The sequence below is a fragment of the Culex quinquefasciatus genome, chromosome 1, assembly GCF_015732765.1.
Source record: "Culex quinquefasciatus strain JHB chromosome 1, VPISU_Cqui_1.0_pri_paternal, whole genome shotgun sequence".
NCBI lineage: Eukaryota > Metazoa > Arthropoda > Insecta > Diptera > Culicidae > Culex > Culex quinquefasciatus.
Genome location: NC_051861.1, coordinates 112,793,263 through 112,820,058, shown reverse-complemented (window position 1 = coordinate 112,820,058; position 26,796 = coordinate 112,793,263). Strand labels below are relative to the sequence as shown.

Here is a 26,796-nt window from a genome sequence, read left to right as displayed (position 1 = left end):
TTCTTTTGCATTAAATTTTAGGATGGTGCAAAAACAGGTACCGAATAGAACAGGGTGGCCACCTCGGGAAAAAACCGGGAAAACCGGGAAAAAACCGGGATTTTTATCCACCGGGAGAAAACCGGGAAAAACTCGGGAATTCGACTGACAAACCGGGAAAATATTTTAAGTTTAGTTAAAATTTGACAAAAGCCTCTTTAAATTATTCAATATGTTCTTTTCTCAATTAGAATATTATTCCTGTTATTCTAAATGAAGAATTCGCAAAAACTATGTTTGAATTTGTGTAATAGACTCATGCTTCTTGGTTATGGATGTTTCTTTTTCTGTTGTATCCTGTTATATTTTTACATGGCGATTTTTTTTTAATAAAGCAAAATGTTTCCTCTACCAGCGATTCTCAACCTGGGGTACATGTACCCCTGGGGGTACCACGAGCGGTCTCAGGGGGTCCGGAGGACAAACCCCGCAATGGCGGACATTTGTCCCGAACAAAATATTTGAGAGAAAAAAAAAACAAATTGCTTTGAAGCAAAAAATAACAACCATGCTTAAGGTGCAATGAATTACGTGCGAATTGTTTTTGACCAATCAGAAAATGTTTAAAAAATATTTGAATGATAAATATATAATTTGCATTCGTTTAGAAATTTTTTGAAATTTTTTTGCACCGTTTTTTTTTTGTTTTTTTTCTACAAATATTTGTTTCAAATTTGTATATTGTGCCAACTACCATTTACTACCATGTTGGTAAAAATAATCTTATGTTTCATGATTTGGATACTTTCAATTCGACCTTTCTTTGCTAAAATATTAGTTTTGCATAACATAAAAATTAGGATTTTTTGTAAGTAGAAATTATGGATCTCATGGTACGAAAACAACATTACAGTAAATATCTCTCTAAATTTAAAGATCAAGACATTTCCTTCAAATTGTCACACAAATTACACTATTTTAAAACATTTTTCTTGGCCTGTATCTTAGCAACAAAAGAATGGATCAAAAATGTTCAAAAAAGAAAGCAGAAAAGAATTTTATTAAATAATTTTTCAATTGAAAATAGCTACAACTTCAAAAAAATACTATTTACAAAATTTTAATTTACATAAAAATAAAATTTAAAAAAATATGGGGGATGTTTGTAAAAATGAAAAAGACAACGAAAATTTAATTTACAAAAAGAATTTCTCCAAATTTAAAGGCATTTTCAGTAGATAGTTTTAAAGAAAAACAGGGTACAACATTTTATTTTGAAGCTTTATTAAGAAAACTGATTTGAAGAAATCTCGGATTAGTTTTCAAAAAGCCGTAAGAGCCATTGGTAAACAAAGTTCTTTTTGCATCTGTATTCGACCTACTTACGAAAATCCAATTTCAAAAATGCTTGAGATTGTTCATCTCCACGTCTTTCAAGTGCCCCAAACTAAAAATAAATGAAATTTTGTTTAATTTTGGAGAAAAACGAAAATTAGTGTCAGAGGTCACGATGGCTCTTACGGCTTTTTGAAAACTCACCCGAGAAATGTACATGGACGTTGTGTGGCCTATCCAGTACATATTTTTAAACAACTCTAGAAACAAGATTTACGACATTTTTAATACTTCAAAATTCTTTCTTTCTTCGTGAATTGGAATGTAAAAAAATCTCATGCAAACGAAAATATCATGTATGAACGCTAGGGGGTACCAGCAGCTTAAGTAACACGAAAAAGGGTACCTAGCCTAGAAAAGGTTGAGAACCGTTGAATTATAATATATTTCAACTTAAAAATAATAATATCATGGAGTTTCTGTTTGTAAATATTATTTTATTTGATAATATTTGAGATTCTCAGCCAGACAAATTATTAAGGACAACTTGCAATGAATTTTTTTTTGCAAAGTTTTTTTAAATGTCGTTTGAAATTTATGTCAAATTTTCAGATATTTTAAAAATACAAAATATTTAGAATTCTGCTACAAAAAAGTCACTTGAAATACAGGCAATCACTTTTAGGTGGTTACTAAATCAACACAAAAATTGAGATCATGTTGAAAATAAGGCCGATGCTAATATTTTTCAAAGTTTTTGTCCCTCGGCTCTGGCCGGGGTCAAGTGGGGGAACAATCCATTGTCTCAACATTTGAATGCAAAAAGTGTTCAAATACATTTTACACTAGTTTATTTGTTTTGTCTTCAAAAAATGTAAGATTTGACAAAAAAAACTAAAGGTGCAAAATTTAAAAAAAAAAATAAAAGATCATTAAATTAACCCAAACATGCTTAAAAATTATTCCAAACGCAAGGGAATGCATTTTATATTGATTTCAGCTGGTTGCACTTAAATTTCAATTGAAATTTTGATGTTTTTTGAAAAATATTTTTTGCCTCTGATTTTTCGGAAATGTTGATAACAATTTATTTTTGCAATTCTTTTCTTTAAAATTAATAAATTGTAGTAACAATTAATCTCATTCTAAAAAATAAAACGATTTTTTTATTTTGAGGTTATACAATCTACATGTATGATGATGAAAAATCCCAATCATTATGGAAATTAGATGTTTGGATTTGAAACAGATAAAAACGGCTTCGTTTACAACTTACTTAATTTTTACTCAAGATTTGAAAGCTTTCTTGAGGAATTCAAACATTGAACCAAATGTATGCGTTCAAAAAGTATTTTGGTACTAACGTTAGCCTAAAAAAACATTGTAGTTTGGTTTAAAAACATTTCGGAAAATTCCTTCTGGGCTCGGGAGAAAACCGGGAAAAAACCGGGAAATTGAAAATCGAAATCTGGTGGCCACCCTGGAATAGAAGCATTTTTAAAAATAAAGTGACCTTTTTAAAAAACAAAGAAACGGTCAAACAAAATTTTAAATTTGCAATCGGAAATTACTTTACACATTTTTTAAAAAGTACACTGTTTCCAGTAATAAGCAGATTAAGGTCAAAGTTATTGCAATTGGAAGGTTAAATTTAGGTACTATTGATTTTATTAATAAAATAGTATTCATGTGATGTATGTTTTTCAGCCGATGATAGGTGTTCTATTTCTTCTAAAATAAAATGAATGATTTTGAAATATTTTGGAAATTTGAAAAATTAATCAATTTTTAACATAGAAACATAGCTCGACAATTACCACGCTGTTTTCAGTTGAAATATTAAGGTCATTTGAGAAATACACGTAGAAAATTATTTTTATTCAATTTGTCCGATTTTTATAATCTAAAATATAATTATAGAAAACTTATCCAAGTCTTACAAACCTTCGGATAATCGAACTTCGGATAATGGAAACTTCGGATAATCGAGTCTGGACTGTTATATATAAATAATTAATAAATATTAAATTTTAATAAAAATTATGTAACCCTTTCCGTGGCACAAAAAAAACTTTAAATGTTTTTCAGCCTTGAGTATTTTTAAGGTTAAAGAACACAACAAAAAAATGAATTTGGGAGGTTGAAAAATTGGTTGCAAAAATATTATCTCTTTTTTTAGCAATTTGACCTAAAAAATGTGTAAAAATGTGAACCTGATGAAAATTTACCCGAAAATAATAAAAATTCACCAGTTCCTCATGTAATATACACTTATTTTTGGACATAAAATCTGTCACCATTTCCTGACAAATATTACCATAATTTTTTTTCTGTATATGGTTTAAATTTTGTCTTATTTTTCTTTATTTTCAGAGTAAGTTGAATTTTTATTCTGATCGAAATTTTTTTTTTTTAATATTGTAAATTTTTTCCCAATGTATCAGAGTACATTTTCTTAACAAAGTTTTTTTTTTATGTAGGAAATGCATGGACAAAGTTTTCTTGTAAATGCAACAATATTGAAAATTGCGAAATTCTAGAGATCAATCACGAGTTCTTCATGTTCTCCGACTGCATCAAGGCAAATCCAAACAAATTCAGCCTCAGAAATTACTAATGTTCGTACATTACATTCTATGCCCGCCGTTTTTCCTCCCATTTTCATCCTCTCCCCACGTTTCGCTCCCACTCATCCCCCAACCCACACTAACACAACCGATTTACCCATGTATTGACCCACCCCATCGTCTTCGGGTTTTTCCCCAACACCCCACTCACACTCACACACAAAGCACCGTTCGCGCCGCGATTTTCGGTTCGCTCGCCGCCTGCTTCGTCGTCGTCGTGTCAGTCTCGAGAGTTCGTTCGTCCAGAGCAGACGTGTTTCTTGCCAGCGCGGCCGTTGAAAACGTGTGTGTTGTGTTGCTTCTTTGGCTGGCCACTCCCAGCCTAGACTCTTCCCCACCACCGCAACCACCCCCGCGGGGGTTCGTCTGCTGTTAATTACAGAATAATAAAAAAAAAAGTGAATACTTTGTTGTTTTTTTGTTTGGTTTGGGAAGAGGAAAAAGAAGAGCGAAAGAGTAAACGGAGCTATTATCAGCTTGTGAGTGCGATATTTCTTTTTATTGGTTTTCAAAAAAATTTGGATTGTTTTTGCGTCGCGATTCGCGACATGAAAAACACAAAAAAAAACAAAAGCGAACGTGTGGCGAAAGAGGAGAGAGGGTGAAGAAAAATCATCGTAGAAGGCGGCGATGAGAGCGTAGCGTTTTGGGGGTCGAGGGCGAAGCATAAGAAGGAGAGCAGGAGAGTTGTTCGCTTGCTGATTAGGTGAGCGTGTCACACGCAACTTTCTGCGACTTTCAGGCAATTTAACGGAAGAAAGAGAGTGAAGAGTAAAGTGTTGCGCAGCGCGTGCAGTGCCGCACACTACTTTGTTTGACAGATTGGATGAGTGCGATTTTCGCGAGTGAAATTTTGCGAGAGTGAAATTTTCGCTCGTGATAAGAAACCGGAAGTGTGGAGGAGAGCTCAATCGCGAGTGATTTTGCGAAGCTAAGGAAGAGATAATTTTGCGAAGAAAAAAAAAGAAGCTTACTGATTACACGCTAAAATTAATACAAGCAAAATTACGGCATTTGTGTTAATTGCTCAGCGTTGTTTTTATTTTCCTGCCAAGGTGTGAATCACGGTGCTTTCATGTGTGATTTTTTATTTGTTTTCGCTCCAGGAAATAAATTGCCAAAATTTCTCAACCTGCGCGAGTGCGATAAAAGGAAGAGGTGAAATAATCAACCAAAATAAATAAAACAAAGCAAAAATCGGGCCAGCAATGCTCGTCTTATGAAGACCAGACACGGAAAGCAAATTAAAAAAAAGGAATATAAAAAAACTCGAGAAGTGATCAAAGCAAACCGGATTTTGGCATGTTTCGCGAATTGTGAAAAGATAAACATCTCGCAAAGCAAGCCACGGGAGAGAGAGACCAACAAGTTGTAAAAACAGTTGTGCGCTCTGGGGGGAGTCTGTGCGTCAGTTTTTGAAGAAGGAAAACAAGAAGAGAGAGGAGCCAAAGAGAGGGAGATGGAATTTCGCTTTAAATGTGGAACTTGGATCAGACACCAGACAGAAAACGCTGGAACCAGTTTGTTTGGTTGATAATCAAAACAGTGCTGTGGAGTGGCTCTAATTTGTGAATTAATTAGTTTGGTGGAATTTGTCGTAGGAAACTAATGTCAAATGACTTGTTTATTGATCAAAATAGTGTTTAGTAAATTTAGCAAAAATATTTTCAAAAGAAAAAGACTGAATCATTTTTAGTTTTAATCACTATTAAAATTAAGTCTTAAAAAATTCAAAGTAGTAATATCCTCGGTATTCCCAAGTGAGCTTCGCCTTGAGTTTTATGTTTTTGGGAAGAGTAAATAGTCTAGGATACGCTCTTAGTAAACGTTACGACCATTAACATTAAGTATTATCAAATCAAGCAAATCTAGTCATGGTTGGGAATTTGTTAGAAAATGTGAAGTTTATATCGACGAATTCTAGCAAAATATGTTGCGATTTATTATTTAAACATTATTTGTCAGCATTTTTTTTTATTTTGAAAGAATGCAACCATTATCATTAATTGTTTTTGAAAACTCCAATGTTTACAAAAAAACTTTCCATGTTAAATGTCAAAAAAAGAAGTTCAAAGAATGATGATTTATTCATCTTATTCTTTTTCAATAATATCGAAGAATTTCAAATTTTTTTTTCTTTTTTTTCTGAAATTCATTTTTTTAAAGAAATCTACAAGTTTTAAAAAAATCTAAGCAATCAGAAAGTCACAGAAATATTTTCGAATTTTTTCTTCAGCATAAAACATCTTTGGAATAATACATCTGGGAGTGGCAGAAAAAATGTGTAATATTACCTCTAACTATGTGTAATTTTACATTTTTATGTGTAATTTCACTTATTCTACATAAATTGTGGTGAAATTACATGAAACTTGATGTAATATTAAACCATCACGTTTTTCAATCATCGACAATTGAACTTTTGGCAAACTGAATAAATTTTCAAAACAAATTTTGCTTTTGACAACAAAAGGTCTTAATTTTAAAAGAAACTTGTGTTTGAAAAATATTTATTTTAGATTTTCTGTTCTGTATAACAATTCTTTTCATTTAGTAAAAAATCACCGGAGAAAATAAATAGTTTTTATATCTAAATGCCCTTTTATTTCTATGAAATTTTGAAGCTTCCAAAACTGACTAGTAAATCAATAGCAAACCGATGTATGGAATCCTTAAATTATAAATAATTTAGGAATTGTTGGAACAAAAAATCGTTTTTATCTGCTCTGTGAACGTTACATTGCATTTTTTAAATGTAATTTTATCCAAATCTTGGAATTTAAGAATGTATTTACCAATAAAATGATGACGATTGCAGAACGCTGATGCAATTTTACACTGTTTTGGGGGTAAAACTACACTGTTTTTTTTTTCGATGACTGCAATGTTGTTTGTATTATTTTTTAGCAAGTTTGCAAAAAACTTTGAAATTATCTGAACGTCTTAAAAGTTTTTATAGGAAACAGGAACCAAAAAAATATGAAAATACACAGCAAAAAACAGTTTTTTATGAGTGAAAATGCACAGTATAAAATCATGGTAATATTACATTTAAGAAGGCGTACATCCTTTATGTCAGAAATAAAAATTCCTCCGAAAATGTGTAATTTTACAACTTTTCAGGTGTTATGACACTTTTTCAGTCTAAATTATGTAAAATTACATCATAAAAGAAGAAATATTCAACCTCCAAAACTACACCTTCCAAATTTTTTTTTATTGTGTTTGGTTGATGGAAAATAACCTATATTTTGAATAATTTGACCTAAATAATGTGTAGAACTTTTAAATTCAACAGAAACTGATGAAAATTTCACCAGTCTGATGTAAAATTACACATTGTCAATAAAAATTGATACAAAATCACCATTTCCAGGTGTTATATTACCACCATTATTTTTTTCTTATACTGAGCAATTCCATCTCAAATCATGGAATTTTTCTGGTACTTTTGTACCCGACCCTCTCCGATTTCAATGAAACTTTGTAGACATGTTATCCTAGGCCTATATAAGCCATTTTTGTGTATACGGAGCCAATTGTACTCGAAAATAACATTTGAGAAGGGCGTAAGCTATTTAGATATTTCTGTATTCTGTAATTTAAAAATGACTGTAACTCGAAGGCGTTGCATCGTGACGAAAAGTGGTCAAAGACAAACTTGTAGGAAATTGGACGGGCTTTCTGAAAAAAATACACTGAAAGAAAAATACACGCCACTTCTATGGGATTTTTCAATGTTTATGCTTAAAAGTTAATTTTTAAGGTGAAGTCACGATTTTTTTTCGTTCAAAATTTTTAAGGAAATAGCCTAAAATGTGACAAAAAGACTCACGAAAAATGTAGGATGGTATGTCTCTCCTAAAAAAATACAAAAATCATTTACTAAACTTGTTTTTTTTGAAAAGTGGTCTAAACGTCAAAATTTTCAAAAACCGATAGTGGGAATCGATTCTCCAGACAATTTTACATAAAAGTCTCCACATTGACCATTGTCCCAAGTCCAATCCTTGCGAAGTTACAGCGGTTTTAAAAATAAAAATGTTGAAAAAACAGCTTTTTTGGTGGTTTTTTGCATTTTCTATATGACAGACTTGATTTTTCAGTCTCGAAAATATTTTTACCGGAAAGCTCGTCCAATTTCCCATAAGTTTGCCTTTGACAACTTTTCAATTGGATGCATGGGCTTACAGATATAAGCTTAATTACATTGCACATAACTGAACACAGAATATTTTTTTCAGTGTGGTAGAAATCTGGAAGGTAAATCATCCTACGTAAATATTAAAACGAGTCAAATTGAAAAGCTGTCAAAGGCAAACTTATGGGAAATTGAACGAGCTTTCCGGTAAAAATATTTTCGAGACTGAAAAATCAAGTTTGTCATACAGAAAATGAGAAAAACCACCAAAAAAGCTGTTTTTTCAACATTTTTATTTTTAAAACCGCTGTAACTTCGCAAGGATTGGACTTGGGACAATGGTCAATCTGGAGACTTTTATGTAAAATTGTCTGGAGAATCGATTCCCGTACTCGGATTTTGAAAATTTTGACGTTTAGACCACTTTTCAAAAAAACAATTTTAGTAAATGATTTTTGTATTTTTTTAGGAGAGACATACCATCCTGCATTTTTCGTGAGTCTTTTTGTCACATTTTAGGCTATTTCCTCAAAAATTTTGAACGAAAAAAAATCGTGACTTCACCTTAAAAATTAACTTTTAAACATAAAAATTGAAAAATCCCATAGAAGTGGCGTGTATTTTTCTTTCAGTGTATTTTTTTCAGAAAGCCCGTCCAATTTCCTACAAGTTTGTCTGTGACCACTTTTTGGTACGATGCAACGCCTTCGAGTTACAGTCATTTTTAAATTACAGAATACAGAAATATCTAAATAACTTACGCCCTTCTCAAATGTTATGTTCGAGTACAATTGGCTCCGTATACACAAAAATGGCTTATATAGGCCTAGGATAACATGTCTACAAAGTTTCATTGAAATCGAAGAGGGTCGGGTACAAAAGTACCAGAAAAATTCCTGATTTGAGATGGAATTGCTCTACTCTTTCTGCCACATTTGTAGGTGTAACTTTACATCTTTCATGATGTAACATTACCTCAATTTAGACTTAGAAAATGACAAAACACTAAACAAGCGGTAGGTTTACATATTTTTAGATGTAACATTACACATTTTTCAAATGTAAAAGATGGTTTCACCCTAATAAAATTAATTTTGCTATACTTTAATGAAAACCTGATTTTAATTTCAGTGTAAGTATCGGTATCAGTATCGGTATTTCAGTATTACTTTTAAGAATCTACATAGGAACAGCAAAGTGTTAATGATTCGAAAGAGTAAAAAACGTTTAATTCAAAACACAGAAAAGAGGTAAAAAATGGTTTGGTGAATATTTGAAGGTGAAAATTTACCTTTTCCATGTAATTTCACCTCAATTTTTTTGTAAAAAAATGCATCAAGCTGAAAATTCACGTCTGGGAATGTTGACAGTTTTTTTTTGTCAGAAAAATTTGTAATTTTACTTACTCTGCTTAAATTGATATAAAATTACATCGCAATCGGGGTAATGTTCAACCTTAACAACATTGAAATCTAACTTTTTACATACTGTCGGATGTATTTTTTTATTGAGAGATTCCACTGCAGATAAAATGTGTAATTTTACATCGGAAACTGCTTTAAATCGATGGAATTAAATTTTAGTGTTTATTGAATATGAAATAGATTGTTTACACATAAACTTACGTGAAATTACATAAAAGAAATATGTGTACAAATTTTAAATTTCAATTCGCCCTGCTTGACCTTGTTTTTTTTTGGTAATTCTGGAAGGTGTTAATTTTTAAGGTTTAATATTACCTTCTTTATGATGTAATATTACTTAGATTTTGACTGAAAAGTGGTTTCACACTGGAAACAAGGTAAATTTGAACCATTTAAGTGGTAAAATTACACATTTATAATATGTACTATAAAACTTTAAAGTTTTATACACCTCTTATTGAATGTAATTTTACCTAAATTTATATGGGAACTATGCATTCACATAGAAAAAAAACATGTAAATTTACACATTTTATCTGACCCCCAATTTGTCTACATTGCCAGACGAAGATAGAATTTGTCTGACCCTCAATTTGTCCACCTTGCCAAATGTGGATAGAATTTGACAATATCATAACCTTTAATTAGGTTGAACGATCGCTTTTCTCAAACCACCTTCAGCTCCAGTTGTCCAGCTGTTTTGAACCGACCGATCCAACCAGTTCCAAGTGGAAAAGTACCAATCACGGCTCACAAAACACAACACTGTAGTATGAGCAAGTGATGGAAGTTTCCCCACATTCGCTCTCTTTGGCTGCTCTTGCTCTGTTTATTTGCTGCCGGGACACCACACAAACAGTGACTTATACAAATTGTGGAGAGTGTCAATTTGTTGTTGTTCGTACACCACCATGCTCGCTCTCTGAAGTCAGAAAAGAGCTGTGTCATTATCCTCTTTCGATTTGTCATACTTAATTGTTATTTGTTCGTTTCGTTTTTTCATTGGTGCGACGTTTAGTTCACTCTGAGTGAGAAGCGATTTGTTGAAAAGTGATTGATACTGATTTTTTGGAAGATTGAAAAGAACCCATTTGAAGTTGGAAACATCAAAAAAGTGTTTGAAGAGTTCGAAAAAGTGTGATTTAAAGTTAAAAAAAAGAAGAGAAAACAAGTCTTATCAAACAGAAAACAGAAAACAAGATACCAGATTGAGGAAGAAACTGCAAAAACGAGGAGCTGCCGCCAAGTTCAACGGTCCCAGTGATGTACTGCTGCTGAGCAAAGCGCCGTCCGGTTCTCGTGTACGCCGCAGCCGGAACAACTGTCGGAACTGTCGTAGCAAGATTAAGCGACACCACCGGCTAGATACCGGTCCAACCTTATGCTTGCCGCCGTTGCGTCTAGCCATGCACGTTTTGAAACTTGGTGAGTTTTTGTTGGGAGTGTTTGAAGTGAGCAAGGGCGTCTGCATTGGGACATTCTACATAGACGCCCTTGTTTGAAATTAAATTGTAATAGTGTTGGATCCAATTTTGGGGAAAAGCCTGAAATTCGAAAGTGTTTCACCGTAATTGAAGAAATATAGACAAGAAAATGTTTTTGAATGTAAACAAGGGCGTCTAATAGACCGAAAATAGGCCCAATATAGGTACAATCAAGATCAAATTCAATCAGCTGATTCTAATTAAACACGATTCAATATTTGACACAAAATTCAACAGTCTTCAGCAATATTGTCCACCTGAAACCACAAACTGTTGACCAGTTCGAGAGGGGAGAAGTTTGGGGGTGAGGTTTGGGTCTCAATTTTTACCCAGGTGCGAATACGTGCCCACCAAGCCAACCGTCAAAACACAGACGTCTGTCGCGCGCGTCGATGGTGTCACATTTTTTTCCTTCAACTTTTCCAAGTCACGTTGATTGCTGTTTCTAAGGGTGATCAAATTAGCACTTTGAACAATGAGGAAGACGAAATTTGCTTAGAAAACAGAGTCTACAGCGTAGTCCCACGTCAAAGATGTGACCTTTTTCGTTCCTGGAAAACAAAAGTACCAAACAACACCAGTAAATGCAAATTTCGTGTGGAGTAAAAACATCCAAAGTTTAGGTTCAGGCTTCCTTGAAAGCTGAAGCAATCCCCGCCCACGCCGGAAATAGCAGCTTCTCGTCGGGATAAAGTTCATCGACTTCGAAGGTGTTCTTTCTGATTCGATGGAAATTTACACTTTTCCGACTTCATTTTCACGCCAAGACTTCCGCTGGAGTGTGACTTGTTAAAAGTTTGTGAGAATTGTTGTGGGCACGTTTTGCTGAAATTTGTGTCATTTTCTACGTCACTTCGTATTTTTGCTTCATTTTTACACAGAAAAAAAAATTACATGATAAACAATGTAAATTTAAATGCAAGTTGCGTGGAAATTTACATCAAATCGTATGTTATATTTCAAATTTAAATGTAATTCGTATTCTTTTTACTGATTCTTAGATTTTTTTAATGCTAACCGTTTGAAAGCAAATTTGATCGACTATTTGTCTTTGCTGTCGGCAAACTTTACAAGAGAAACCGCACATCAGCGGAACGCCCACGCCGCGCTGCCCACGTTGGCGGTGGTTTTTGGTCCGTCACCAGGAGTTCGCTCTCGAAGCATCAGTCATCATCCGACTGGCTCGGAGACACACCCCTGGCGAGAAGATTGCTTCATTTTTTTTTCTTTAAATTTTCTCATTTTTTTCTTTCTTTTATTGTTTGATGTTTTTACTTCGATTTTTACGTAATTCAATTTTATGTTATAGCTAATTTGTTTGAACGACCTTTTTTTTCGTCATTATTTTTTCTGGGTTTTAAATATCTCAGCAGATTTCTTTGAAAGTCTTCGAAGCTAATTTTTTTCTTCTTTTCAAATATTTTAATGTGTTTCTATTGAATTTTATTTCTTGGTTTCCTTGCATGGTTCATTTCTATACCCTTTTTTGTTACGTATTTTATTTATTTTCAATATTTTTTCTCTTTTTTTATTATAATAAAAAAACAATATTTTTTATATTTTATTCCTAGTACTACGTATTCTGGTTTCAATAACTTTATTTGATGTGCTTAAAAATGTTGTCCCACTTTTTGTTAATATTTTTTGTAATTTTCTTATAACTATTTCTTTGATTTTGCTATTTTTTCTGTTAAAATGTTTTAATCTTATTTTTTTAGTTTAAAGTTTTTATTATTTAATAATATATTTTCTTTTTTATATGATTTCACTGAATATTCCTTTCGTTTTATATTATTTTCGTCATTTGTTTTTTTTTTTTGTATTTTTTTTCTAAATAATTTATTAACTCAACATCATAGTTTTGATTGTTTTGTCTGTTTTTATAATAAATAACTAATAATATCTTTATTTTTTTTTTAAATTGATGTCCGCATTTTTTTTATATTTTTTTCAAATATATTTTTCTTTTAATTTTCTTTTTTTCTTTTTTGCTGAATTTATTCTTTATAATTCTTTGTTTTTGTTATTATGTATTTTCCCTTTTCACTTTTGGCCTTCATACTTGATAATTACACAGATTTTCTTGCAATTGCATTTTTTTTTTATTTTCTTGGCAAATTATGGTTTGATGGCTTGACTTGATTTTTATGACTTTTCCAATTCTAAAGTTCTCTAAGATCTAAAAATTCGCCAAAATCAGTTTTAAACCCAATTGAAAAAAAGAACTTGGCAAATTTTAGAAAATCTTGGGATTGATACTTTGTTTTGTGGAAAATATATTTTAATAGAAAATAGTTTGTTTTGCGAAAAATATTTTTTTCATGAAAAATGATTTTTTGTTTAGAAAAACCTTTTTTCTATGACAATTTTTTTAATGAAAAATATTTCCTTTTATGAAAAATATTTTTTCATGAATTTTTTTTGTTTGGCGTAAAGAATTTTTTCAAAAAAAAAAATGCTCTTGAAAAAAAAAATTTAATAGTTTTTTATTTGTTTTCGCGAAAATATTTTTTAATGATATTTTTTTGTTTGGAAATATATATTTTTATATATTAAAATAAATATGCTTTTATATAAAAAATATTTTTTTAACTACAAATATTTTTGATGAGAAATATTGTTTGGTATAAACACTTTTTATAGAATTTGGTTTTACAAAAATAATCTATGGAAAATATTTTCTTGAAAAAAAAAATTACTGTACATTTTCTTTTCATGACTTTGGCAGTAAGCCGGGCGTGCGGGCAGACGTGTTTTTTTTTCTGCTGTCGTTTTTTTCTCTACGATCAGTTTTTAGAAAAAAGTTTACAGAAGTATTTGAATCAACGCGGATTTTTGGATTAAGCCAGTGGTTTCGGCAATTGCGACGCTGGTTCCTGTGGATTTATAAGAAGCTCGATTTTGGATCCTGGAAGAAGCACTGGCACGATGAACGCCATGAAGGCCACGATGGGTTATGTACCGGAATTGTCGAACTACAAACCGGTGCAAGAGATTGCTTCAAGGGTGCGCGTTGCAAGCTGCTGCTCGTGGCCAAAGATCCGGACGGTGGACCCGCGACCAGACGCTGAACAAGGAACAAGCCCAAGGTTGGTTTCGTGGCGCACATGATTTCGACGACCATCGTCATCGTGGAAGAGTTTTTCGCCCATCTGGATGTGACGGAGAATATAAAAATACGGAAACGGTTGCCAGCTGTCTGGAGCTGTTGAATCTTGACTTGGTGAGATCTATCCATTTTATCTATCATTATTTGATAGATGATTTTATTCCCTTATTTTATATAATATTCTATTGATCATATCCATATTATCCCATTACCACCTTCCTTTTCTCCTATCCACATTTCCTCCCCTCACCTCCCCCATTGCCCCTAAATATTATTATCTGCCAAATTTACACTTACACACCACACCACAACTGTTTCGGAGCGTTTGGTACGGTATGTCCACGCATCCTTCCTCCCTGATGATTCTATGAAATGTGATCCGTTCACAGAATCTGTCTCTGCGGTTAATGCAACGCAGTAGGCCTGGCCGCTTTAATTTTTGCTATACATTTTCGGGGTAACTCGGATGTACTGTAATCATTAATATTGACAAGAAATGACTTGAGGCGTAATCTTACCACAAGTTCTTCCAGGATGCTTTCTTCGGACTGGCTGCGCTTGTGTTCGATTAGATTAGATTAGATGTACATTTTCTTTTCATGACTTTTATTTGAAGAAAACTATTTTTTTGCCAAAAATGTTTTTTTACGGATTTTTTTTAATATTTTTTTTTGTTAGAATGATTTTTTTTATTGAAAAATACTTTGTTTTGCGGAAAATTTTTTTTTAACGGAAAATACTTTGTTTTGCGGAATTTTTTTTTAAAGGATTATTTTGTTTAGAAAAACATTTTTTTTATGAAAAATATTTGTTTTTATGAAAAATATTTCTTTTCATGAAAAATATTTCTTTTTATGATAAATATTTTGTTATGAAAAATATTTCTTTTAATACAAAATATTTTTTCATTATTTTTTTTTGTTTTGCGGAAAGTATTTTTTTACAATTTTTTTCTGATGATTTATGACAAATATTTTTTTATGAAAAATATTTCTTTTTATGAAAAATATTCCTTTTTATGAAAAATATTTTGCTATGAAAAATATTTTTTCATGATTTTTTTTTTGTTTTGCGGAAAGTATTTTTTACAATTTTTTCTTATGATCTAGAAAAATATTTCTTTTTATTTTTTTTGCGAAAAATATTTTTTAATGAGTTTTTTATTTGGAAATATATATTTTTATGAAAAATTAATATTCCTTTTTATGAAAAATATTTCTTTTATAGAAAATATTTTTTATGAAATTTATTTATTTACAATATTTTTTTCTATGAAACGTATTTTTGTCTGTAAATTTTTTTTATGTTATTTTTTTTCATGTCTAGGTATTTTATGTTGAACGTTGAGGTCGTTTAGGGCAAACTAATATCGAGTTTTTTTATGTCAAAATAAGTTTGCAGTAATTTTTGCTATGTTCCAAATTATGTTTTGATGCAGTTTGTTTCATTTTGAACGTTTATAATTTCATTTTATGTTTGAAAATGTAAAAAATAAGAAAAAATTAGCTGAAAAATTATGAAAAAAAAAACAAAATTGGTAACAGGAAAAGGCCTAACACAAGAAAATTAAGAAATAAAAACAAAGCAAAGTAAATAATATAAATTAATAAATTAAAATTTGAGATCATTTTTGACAGTTGGGCTCAAAATGTATGATAGGTAGAGAAAATACTTTCAGTAATAAACAAAATAAACAAAACAAAAAAATGCAAATAAAAAATATTTATAAAAAACACAAAACTAGACAAGCAAAATTTTGAAGAAAAGTGGCTAAATCTAACAAAGTAAAAACGACAAAGATGAAATAAAATTTAATCCAAAATTGGTCAGCTGAGGAGGGTTAAACCATACTTCCACTGTGTCACCATGACGCAAAAAAAAGTAGCAGAAAAGAAGCAGGAATTCCGCAAAGCGATAGTGTCTTTACAGTAATTAAGCATGACTTGCATAAAACAAATCAAGTCTCTCGCTCTCCCTCTTCTACTCTCCTTCTCACTTACTCTTCTCCACTCTAGATCACAGACAATTGGAAGACTTTGTCCAGATGATTAATGTGCGGTTAAAAATATCGCTTCTTATGACTAATATTCGGTTCTTTTATCGAAAAACCAGTGCAGACAGAGTGACTAATAACAAAGCCAATGAACTTTGGTTAAATATTTCTTTCGATTAGGTACCATGAGTAATTGTTATACCACATTTGACTTATTTTCAACAAAAATTTTAAAGAAGGCTAAAAACATATTGCGGAAAATAATATTTTTGAGCAACATCAAATAGATTTAAGTAAAAAAATCGAAAAAACTTTACAAAATTAAAAAAAAATTAACTTAAAACTTTTTTTTCTTAAAAAAAATCAAAACATGTCGTTATTTTACGTGAGGCATTTACGAAATTATGGGCAATAAAGTTGTCATTATTTTTGAATACAATTTCACGAACAATCCAAAATAAACCCTAGCTTATTTTATCGAGTCCACAATAGAGACTTCCACCCTAATTGTAGAAATATTAATTAATTTGGAATTTTGCTCACAGTTTCATTTGTTTTTCATATTTTGGATATTTTGCATGTCAATTTTAAAATTTTCATTTCTAGTTTAATAGACTAAAATCGATTCAATCGATTTAAAATATTATTTTTTGATGTTCTAAAATTAACTTTGTATTGCTCTTGAAAAAACTACAGTGCTTTAGCATTAATCATCACTCTGGTAAATAACCACAAAGCCACCTCAAAATCCAGTCATCAATCCAGAGAGAGAGCTGGATGCCAAACGAGTTCCAGAGTTCAACTTGCCAGCAACTTCCAAGAACTACAATACAATAAAATTGCCAGCAACAGAATAAAAAACGGCACCAAACTGACGGCTAGCGGATCACACGAGCCAAAACTGGACGTAATTTATCAAAGCGGGATGAAAAGAGTAACAGAATAGAGGAAACATTGAAGCGAAAACAATAACAGCTTCATTCAATTGAGACAAGGAAAGAAGAAGAAAAGAACAAAACAGTTTGCAAAAAAGATAGCAACGAGCAAAGTGAAGAAGTGAAGAAGAGAAGTTGAAAACGAAAAAGAGAAGAGAAATGATAATAAAGTGGCAAAACAAATGACGATAGTTGCGAGCTCAGACATTCTGAAGAGAAGTTGCGAAGAAGAAGGTTTCCGCTTGAAGAATTTCCGCGAAGTCGGCGCGCGCGCCGATGAGATTCGCAGCCTCCTTCTTCAAGTCTCTTATCGAAAGTTGTTGTCCGTGTTTTGTCTACGTCCTGAAGAGAGTAGCGTTTTCGTCAGATCATTACTGTAACCATGGCGGGCGTCTTCCGCCTACTACGAACGTTGTTATGTGGGGGTGGTTTTACTTGCAATTTAACTTTCGGAGAAGCAGGCTTGGCGAAATTTTCAGGTTGTTTGTTGGAAATGTAAACTAAACTTTTCCATAATTTCGCTGCCGGCCACTTTTACATTTGATTGATCATCGTCTAAATTTTCATAGTTATTTTTCATAACAAATTTGCAAAATTTTCTTATTTTAGTTGAATCCAAACTATTTCAAATATTTTTTGAAATAATAATCTAAACCTTTTTGAAAACTTAAACTGTTTTCGACTTCCACCACTTAATCGCGAAGCTGTGTGACGCAAATGGCAACAATTTGCCTAATATTTGGGCTCGACCAAGATTCGAGATTCCACAACAAAGGTCGCTTTAATTTTTCTCGACTTTTTTTTTTTTCTTTCTTCGTTATCAATTGTCCCACCGGATAAAACTGGTTTTAATTAGCCGCACACGATATGCGCGCGCTCGGACTCAATTTTCGGGCGCGGGATGCTTCTTCTGTTTGGTTGTAAATGCACGCACATATATGGTGTCATTCCGGAGTTAATTTGTGCGTTAGGGTGGTTCACACACACACACACACACACACACACACACACACACACACAAAAACATTCAAATTATAGAAAACATAAAATAGTTTGATTTTTGAAATAAAAAAAAACAATTTAATGGGGGTAAAATCCGAAAATCTGGCAACCCTGTCTGAAATTATGAGTTCAAAAACTTAACAAAAATTACAAAGCTTTTCAAATGCAGATATTGTAAATATCGATGAAAATGACTAGCCGAACTGAGTTTTTTTTAATAAAACATAAATTTGAAAATCTTTCAACCCTGTCGTGAATTATAGCTATTTAGGTCCATTTAGGTCTGATTGATCTGATATTTTTGGTGGAATGTTATAAATTGCTATAAAGTTATGAACTGAAATAAACTCAAATAATTGTTGATAGACTTCATTGATAAATCATTAACATTGAAGCTCTGGCAACCCTGCCTTAAGAAATTGCCTTTCTATAAGATTTATGGATTTTTTTTGTGGTAAAAATACGTGTAGACATTTTTTTAAAGATGATCGAGAAGTCTGGCAACTCTGTCAAAAGTTATGAATACTTAATTTATACAATTCACAAAAAAATTCAAAACCAAAAATCTTGATTTCTGATGAAAATGCCTTTCCGAACCATTGATTTATGCACAAACTTGAACATTCTGGCAACCCTGTTATGAACTGTCGTCACTTAGAAGAGGATTTGCAAATATTTAATGTTGGTATTTTGTGATAATGAGCGAAAATTACTTTCCAACCCATCTTATTGCTTTCAGTTTGATTGTCTATGAAAGACCTCTACAATTAATCTTTAACTTTAAAGATCTGGCCACCCTGCCGTAAAATTTCGTCGGCCCATAGATTTTTTTTAAATTCCGAATGATGTACATTTTAGTAAAATCAAATTTAGCCCTGTTTCAAAATTCAGTACTTAAATCGGATATTTGAAGGATATTCCCATAATTTGGCAACCCTTTCAAAAGTTATAAAAATTTTACATTCTCAATTCATACAGCTTTTCAAATCCGAAAAGATTGAATTTCAATTAAAAATTATTATCTGAACTATTACTATTATTTTTATAAAATATATGTTTGAAAATGTGGCAACCTGGACAAGAATCATTGCCACTTGAAAATAATTCATCAAATGTTGTTATTTTTTTATTAATATTGCCTTCTGAAGTCGTAACACGACTTTTTTAGCTTTCGAAAAATCTCTTTTTGAATATAAGTATTTAGATACTTAGAAGATTAGGATATTTGGAGAATCTGACAACCCTGTCTAAAGTTATGAATTCTCAAGTTTATATTACTCACATAGCTTTTCAAAGTTGGATGTCGAATTTTTGTTGTAAATTTCCTTTCTGATATTTTTTGTTTAAATATTGGTACCTGAACAAACACAAATTTTACAATCTGGCAACCCTGTCATGAACTATCACGAGTTAGCAAACACTTGAAGGTGGGATGTTGTGGGATAAGAATGAAAATAACTTTTTAACTCTTCTTGTTACACTTTGTTTGATACATTTTGGAAGTCCTTTCCGATTAATTGTAAACCATGAAGATTTGGCAACACTTGTGTGAGATTTTGTCACTTTTGCGGAATCTTCAAGTTCGGATGATAGACGTTTTGATAAAATGCTAATTAATATTTTGAACCTAGTTATTTAAATATTTGAAGGCATTCTCTGTCTCTGAAAACTGGCAACCCTGTATTAAGCCCTGTATTAATTTAAAATATCAATAAAAAGTACTATTCAAGCCGTCTAAATGTACATTGTTAGCTATTTTTAGAAAAGTCTTTCATGATGAATTTGACGGAACAGCTACTAAAATCTGTTTTATCTGTGTTCTTAATTATTAGTATTTAGATTGATATTTTAAAGATATTCGGACAATCTGGCAACCCTGTCTAAAATTATGAATACTAAAGTCTCACAATTCACATTTCTTTGCAATTCCAGATATCGTGAATTTCTCAGTTATTTTTTTTTTGTAAAATTTATCCAATGAGATACGATACTTTAAAAGCTGGCAACTTTGACGTTGATCTTTGTCACTTAAGCGGGTGTTAGCAAATCTTCAAAGGTTTGAATTTAAAAAAAAATACTTCCAAAATCGTCCTTATGAACTTTGGATTTAAGGATTATTACGATTAATTGTAAAATTTTAATATCTGGCAACACTGCCGCAAGATTTTGTCACTTAAGCAATATTTTTAGAATTTTCAAGGCCGTATAAAGCAACTATTGTTAAGGGGCATTTACGCATTGTAAAATTATTTAGATTTAGTAAGATAGCCATCGAAATCCGGCCGCACTGGCAAAGAATTTAAGTTAATAATATTTTTTTATTTAAGTTTAAAAGTTGAAAAGATCGTGGTAATTAATCATCTTGGAACGAGGAAAGATTTTTATGTCAGAAGTTCTGACTCAGAACAGATGTTTATTTTAAATTGAAAAGTGTGTAAATTTACGTATTTCAATTTCACTTTTTACATGAATTGAGGTAAAATTACATCGAAAAACATGTAAAATTCAATCATAAAAATTTTAACCTTCCAAAATTAAACCTTTTTTTTTCCTTCAAATTGTGAACCACCCTAACTGCTGCTGAGCCACAATGGCGACACAAGAGCGGCCCAAAGTAGAGCAAGTTTGCAGAAGTTTTCTGGCTCTGTGATAACGCCGTGCGGCTCTGTTGTCTGCAGATGATAGGAACGGGTCGAGTTGTGTTGTGTTGTGCTGTTTGTGGATTTTGCCAACAGAAACTGGTTTTTGCGGTGATATCTCTCGACGTGGATTGAATTGGTTTGTTGTTGTTTTGACGACTGATGATGATACAGGTTTGGTTATAAATTTAGGTGTTAAATTTAAATCTAAATAAGATGCTTATTTTGTTAATGTTAATGTGTTTTTTTACTTTTCTATTTTGTTGGGAAATAAATTCTGAATTTTCTTTTCTAGGCTTTGTTCACATTAACAAATACGCATAATAACACGTCAGCATAATAAGAATTTTACCTAAGAAAATGTTAAAAATTTATGGTGAAGTAATTTTTTTGTGCAATTTCCTTTTTCAACATAAATTCTGGTAAATTTACATCAAAGAAAAGTTTAGATTACATGTTCATGTGTAACATCTTCCAAATTTAATCAATTTTTAATCTTCATATCAGAAAAAGTAAATGAATAGAAGTTTGACAGTTTTAAAGTAAAAATTTACTTTATTTTATGTGTAGAAATTGAATTACACATAGGTACATAATGTGTAATTCAATTTCTACACATAAAATAAAGTAAAATTACATTTAAAAGAAAGTAAATTTATGCTTTAAAATTGTCAAGCTTCTATTCTTTTACTTTTTCTGTGATGAAGATAAAAAATGGTTTAAGTTTGGATGATATAAAACATGGACATGTAATCTAACCATTTCTTTGGTGTAATTTCACCAGAATTTATGTTGAAAAAGGAAACAAAATAGCTTAGCTTGTTGGTGTAATTTTACACTATTTCTTAGGTAAAATTACATATTTTTAATTGAAATTGAAATCTTCCTGCAAGATTGTGTGGAAAGGGTGTAATTTTACCAATTTTACATTATTCATGTGTAATTTTACGGTTCGATTTTGTAAGTAGAAGTTTATTAAGCAAATCGAATCAACAACATTTTCACTATAATTTTCCGGTGATAATTATCGCTTCCACGAAGCAAAAAGGCTTTGCAAAACTTTTCCTTCTCGGAAATCAGGTAACCAACTGGAAACCAGCCAGGCTGGAAATCGGATAAGTGTCAATCACATCCGACCCTACTTTGGTACTGGTACTGAACATGTGGAAACAAGGTCCCTCGTGTTTCGTTCCGGGAAAAAAAGGCTCTGGAAAGAGGATAACTGAAACCTGAAAGAGGAAAATTTTCCCGGAATGAACTCTGTTTGATGCTGGATTTCCGAAGGGATTGTGGGCTGCTTTCGTGGTAATTGAATAATAAAGGTAATTGGAAAATTTGTGGTTATTTGAATTTTTGAAGAAGATTTTGGTAGAATCAAAATTATTTTTGATTAAAAATCTACATTTTTGATAAGTTTATTTAAAATTAATGCACACAGTAAAAACATCATGGTAATATTAAATCTGAGAAGGGGAAAATTTTTCATGTCAGAAAAAATGTGTAAAATTACCTCTGAAAATATGTAATTTTACCTCTTTTCTGGTGTAATGTCACCTTTTCAGTCTGAATTGAGGTAAAATTACACCATAAAAGAGGTAATATTGAACCTTCCGAAATTACAGCTTCGAATTTTACACAATTTTTGACTGTGCAGTTATTCTAATCAAATATTTTTATTTCTTCTCTTTTTAGGTAAGCAACAAAAAAAAAAGAAAAACAATTTGATAAGTTAAAATAGTACAAATACCATGTAAGTTTAAATAAAACTTCCAAGGAATCCATAAAAAAGAAAGCTCTTCGATAGAACAAAAAAATCCCACTCCCTCAACCTCAACCCAAAAACGGGCGGGGAGTGTCAATCATCTATTTTTAGCTGCAAGCCCCCTTTTGTTACAAGTTCTCCCCACCCCTCAACCCACCGCAACGAGGACCGTATAATTGCGACCAGGCTGCAGGTTTCTGCGGCAAAACACCCACCCCCAAACAAACCACCAACAACCCGAAACTCTAATAAATTGTGTACCCAAAACACGCAAAGCGCTGGCCGACCTTTTCGGTGGGTAACATTTCGGGCGGGTGGTTGCACCCACTAACCTTCACTGTCCCTTCAAAAAAAGTTTTAGCTGCAGGGTGGGTTTGAAAATGGTGAGGAATGTTGCGAAATTGAGTTAAACTTTGAATTTCAATCGGATTTCGTAAAATTTGATGTCAAATTTAGTGAACAAAGAAGATTTTGACAGTGGGTAACACTGATTGTTTTGGATTCTTTTGAAAAAATCGTCATAATAAAGAAAAAGAAACTACAAAACCCAACCAACCACCACTTTGTTGGTCGAACTGTCAGTCAAGTGTTCCCCACACAGTAGGTGGTGACGAGTGGTGGGTAACATATTGAGGTAGGGTAGGCAAGGTGGGTGTGGGTGGAGGTGGGGGACACAAGCGCGTGCGGCGCATGGAGTCTATTTTTAGCCATCAATCGATAACGATACTCTTCTTGTTGTTGTTGTTGGTCCTCTTCTTACTGCTTCCACTACTACCACGTACTACGGTTGTGTTGGACTGCTAGACGACGACGGAGTAATGTGTGTTCCTTCTTTAAGGGTGTGTGCGCGTGAGTGTGATGAATTGTGCGTGTTATTATTTGCTTCGGGTTCGGGGTTCGGGATCTGGATCGGGATGTTGTTGTTGTTTGATTCGGATGGAAATGTGGGTTGCTGGGATGGGAATATAGTCTACAAATCTCGACTTTTTTTTGAAAAGGTCCTATAAACAAAATTTTCAATTTTTGCTTTTTGGGTGTTTTTAGAACCGCATTGAGTCAGGGGTATTCAAAAACACCCAAAAAGCAAAAAGTGAAAATTTTGTTTATAGGACCTTTTCAAAAAAAAACTCGAGAAATACACATACACACTCGCACTTTGGGTTGTCTTATTTACTTTGAGATTTGGCATAGTGGAACAGCGTTAATCGTAAAATTGTATTTTTTTTTATCAAATGTTAAACTTTTAAAAACTAAAAACTAAAAATTGAAAACTAAAAACTAGAAACTAAAAACTTGAAAAACTTGAAAAAATTGAAAAACTTGAAAAACTTGAAAAACTTGAAAACTTGAAAAACTTGAAAAACTTGAAAAACTTGAAAAACTTGAAAAACTTGAAAAACTTGAAAAATTTAAAAAACTTGAAAAACTTGAAAAACTTGAAAAACTTAAAAAACTTTAAAAATCTTGAAAATCTTGAAAAGGTTGAAAAACTTTAAAAACTTGAAAAACTTGAAAAACTTGAAAAACTTGAAAAACTTGAAAAACTTGAAAAACTTGAAAAACTTGAAAAACTTGAAAAACTTGAAAACTTGAAAACTTGAAAACTTGAAAACTTGAAAACTTGAAAACTTGAAAACTTGAAAACTTGAAAACTTGAAAACTTGAAAACTTGAAAACTTGAAAACTTGAAAGACTTGAAAGACTTGAAAAACTTGAAAACTTGAAAACTTGAAAACTTGAAAACTTGAAAACTTGAAAAACTTGAAAAACTTGAAAAACTTGAAAAACTTGAAAAACTTGAAAAACTTGAAAAACTTGAAAAACTTGAAAAACTTGAAAAACTTGAAAAACTTGAAAAACTTGAAAAATTTGAAAAACTTGAAAAACATGAAAAATTTGAAAAACTTGAAAAACTTAAAAGACGTGAGAAACGTTAAAAACCGTTTAAAAACGTTAAATAACGATAAAAATACGTTAAAAACGTTTTAAAAACATGAAAAATGTTTAAAAAAAGCATTTTAGAATCTAAAAAACATTAAAAACGCAAAAAACATTAAAAACGTTGAAAACAATGTAAAAAAACCTTAAAAAAAGTTTAATAAACTTTAAGAAAAGTTATAAAAAATCGTTGAGAACGCTAAAAAACGTAAAAAAACGCTAAAAAAGTAAAAAAAACAAAAAAACATTGAAAACGCTAAAAACAATGTTAAAAAAAATAATTTAAAAAATAATGAATAAAAGTTTCAAAAAAACGTTGAAAAACGTTAAAAATGTTAGAAGCGCTGAAAACGTTAAAAACTTTAAAAACGTTAAAAAAGTTAAAAAAAACGTTTAAAGACGTTTAAGAAAACCGTTTACGTTAAAAACGATACAAAAACGTTAAAAAAAACTTAAAAAAATTAAAAAAACGTTGAGAACGTTAAAAATGTTATTACTGTTAAAAACGTTATAAACGTAGAAAAATATTTATGTTAATAACGTTAAAAACCTAAAATTTTTTTTAAACTTGGAAAACTTGAAAAACGTGAAAAACGTTTAAAAACGATAAAAAACGTTAAAAATACGTAGAAACGTTAATAAATCATAAAAACGTTAGAAAAAAAAAACATTTTAAAAACTAAAAAAAACGCAAAAAAAAACATTAAAAACAATGTTAAAAAAATAAATTTAAAAAAAACGTTTAAAACCTTAAAAAAGGTTTACTTAACTTTAAAAAAATTAAAAAAGCTTGAAAAAAAAAATTAAAAAAGGCTTTAAACAATGTTAAAAAAATATTTAAAAAATGTTGAAAAAAAAATTTAAAAACGTTGAAAATTTTAAAAGCGTTGAAAACGTTAAAAAAACATTTAAAAAAACTTGAAAAAAACGTTAAAACATTTTAAAAACAAAAAAACGTTAAAAAACGCATAAAAACATTAAAAATGGTTAAAAACAAAACGTTTAAAAACGTTAAAAACGTGAAAAAACCTTAAAAAAAAACGTTAAAAACGTTAAAAATCTTTTAAAAAAATAAAAAATAACGTTAAAAACGTTGAGATCGTTAACAACGTTAATACTGTTAAAAACGTTATAAACGTTTAAAAATATTTATGTTAATAACTTTAAAAACTTTACAAAAAAATTAAAAAACTTGAAAACGTGAAAAACGTTAAAAAACGTTACATAACGATAAAAAAAATCGTTAAAAATACGTTAGAAACGTTAAAAAATCATAAAAGCGTTAGAAAAAAACATTTTAAAAACTAAAAAAACGTTAAGAAACGCTAAAAAACATTAAAAACGTTAAAAACAATGTTAAAAAAAAATTAAAAAAAAACCTTTAAAACCTTTAAAAAGGTTTATTAAATTTTTAAAAAATAAAAAAAAACGTTGACAACGCTAAAAAACGTTAAAAATTACTAAAAAAGCTTTTAAAAAATTAAAAACGCTTAAAACAATGTTAAAAAAATATTTAAAAAATGTTGAAAAAAAATTAAAAACACATTGAAAAATGTTGAAAATTTTAAAAGCGTTGAAAACGTTAAAAACGTTCAAAAACGTTCAAAAAATGTAAAAAAAAACATTTGAAAAAACTTGAAAAAACGTTCAAAAACGCATAAAAACATTAAAAATCGTTAAAATCAAAACGTTTAAAAACCTTTAAGAAAATTTATAAAACTGTTAAAAACGTTAAAAAAAAACTTAAAAAAATTAAGAATAACGTAAAAAACGTGAAGATCGTTAACAACGCTAATACTGTTAAAAACGTTATAAACGTTTAAAAATATTTATGTTATGTTAAAAAATAAGAATAAAATGAAAAAAACGTCAAAAATATGAAAAGCTCAAACAAACAAAACTGTTTCAATTGTCTTGATTTGACTCAAATAACTCAAATATTTTAGTTCCCAAATTTTCACTTCAATAGTGTCTCAAATGACTTGGTTGTCTCAGAAATGCAATAAGGCCTCGAAAAAAAAAAATATTCCATTGTCTCTAAGGACTGAGTTGTCTCAAATATTTTTGTTTTATTGTCTTTATTTCAGCCTTATTTTTCTTTTGCTTTTTTTTAGGTTTGCAGGGTCACAATAGTTTTCACGATCTTTATCCCATTCGCCAGAATGTCAAATCAGAAATAAACGTTAAAAACGTTAAAAACTTTTAAAAACTTTTAAAAACGCTCAAAACTTATTTTTTTTTTCGAAAAGTTTAATTTATTTTATCCATCACTAATATTTTTTATTTCAGTTTTGGCCTTTTGCATTTATTTTTTGGCTATTTTATGTTTGGCATTTTGAAACTAAAGATCTATTTTTTAATTTTAAAAATACTTTTTTGAATCCATTAAGCTAAAAAAAATAAGAAAAACGCTGGGTCAAATTTAGGA

General features: G+C 30.7%; 1 protein-coding gene across 9 annotated transcripts in view; it reads left to right on the top strand.

Moving 5' to 3' along the window:
• LOC6050605 (histone deacetylase 4) overlaps positions 1-26,796 on the top strand; it is a 128,917-nt gene that overhangs the window by 56,297 nt on the left and 45,824 nt on the right. The window contains exons 1-2 of one of the 9 annotated variants that reach the window (XM_038249904.1): positions 4,156-4,339; positions 10,525-10,931. The exons of 5 other annotated variants lie outside the window; for them this stretch is intronic. In XM_038249904.1, the coding sequence (XP_038105832.1) occupies positions 10,913-10,931 (19 nt within the window). In that variant the 5' untranslated portion in view covers positions 4,156-4,339; positions 10,525-10,912. Of the gene's footprint in view, positions 1-4,155; positions 4,421-4,468; positions 4,648-10,524; positions 10,932-26,796 lie in introns of those variants that run through there. 3 more of the 9 variants (XM_038249903.1, XM_038249905.1, XM_038249906.1) reach the window with 3 other exon arrangements.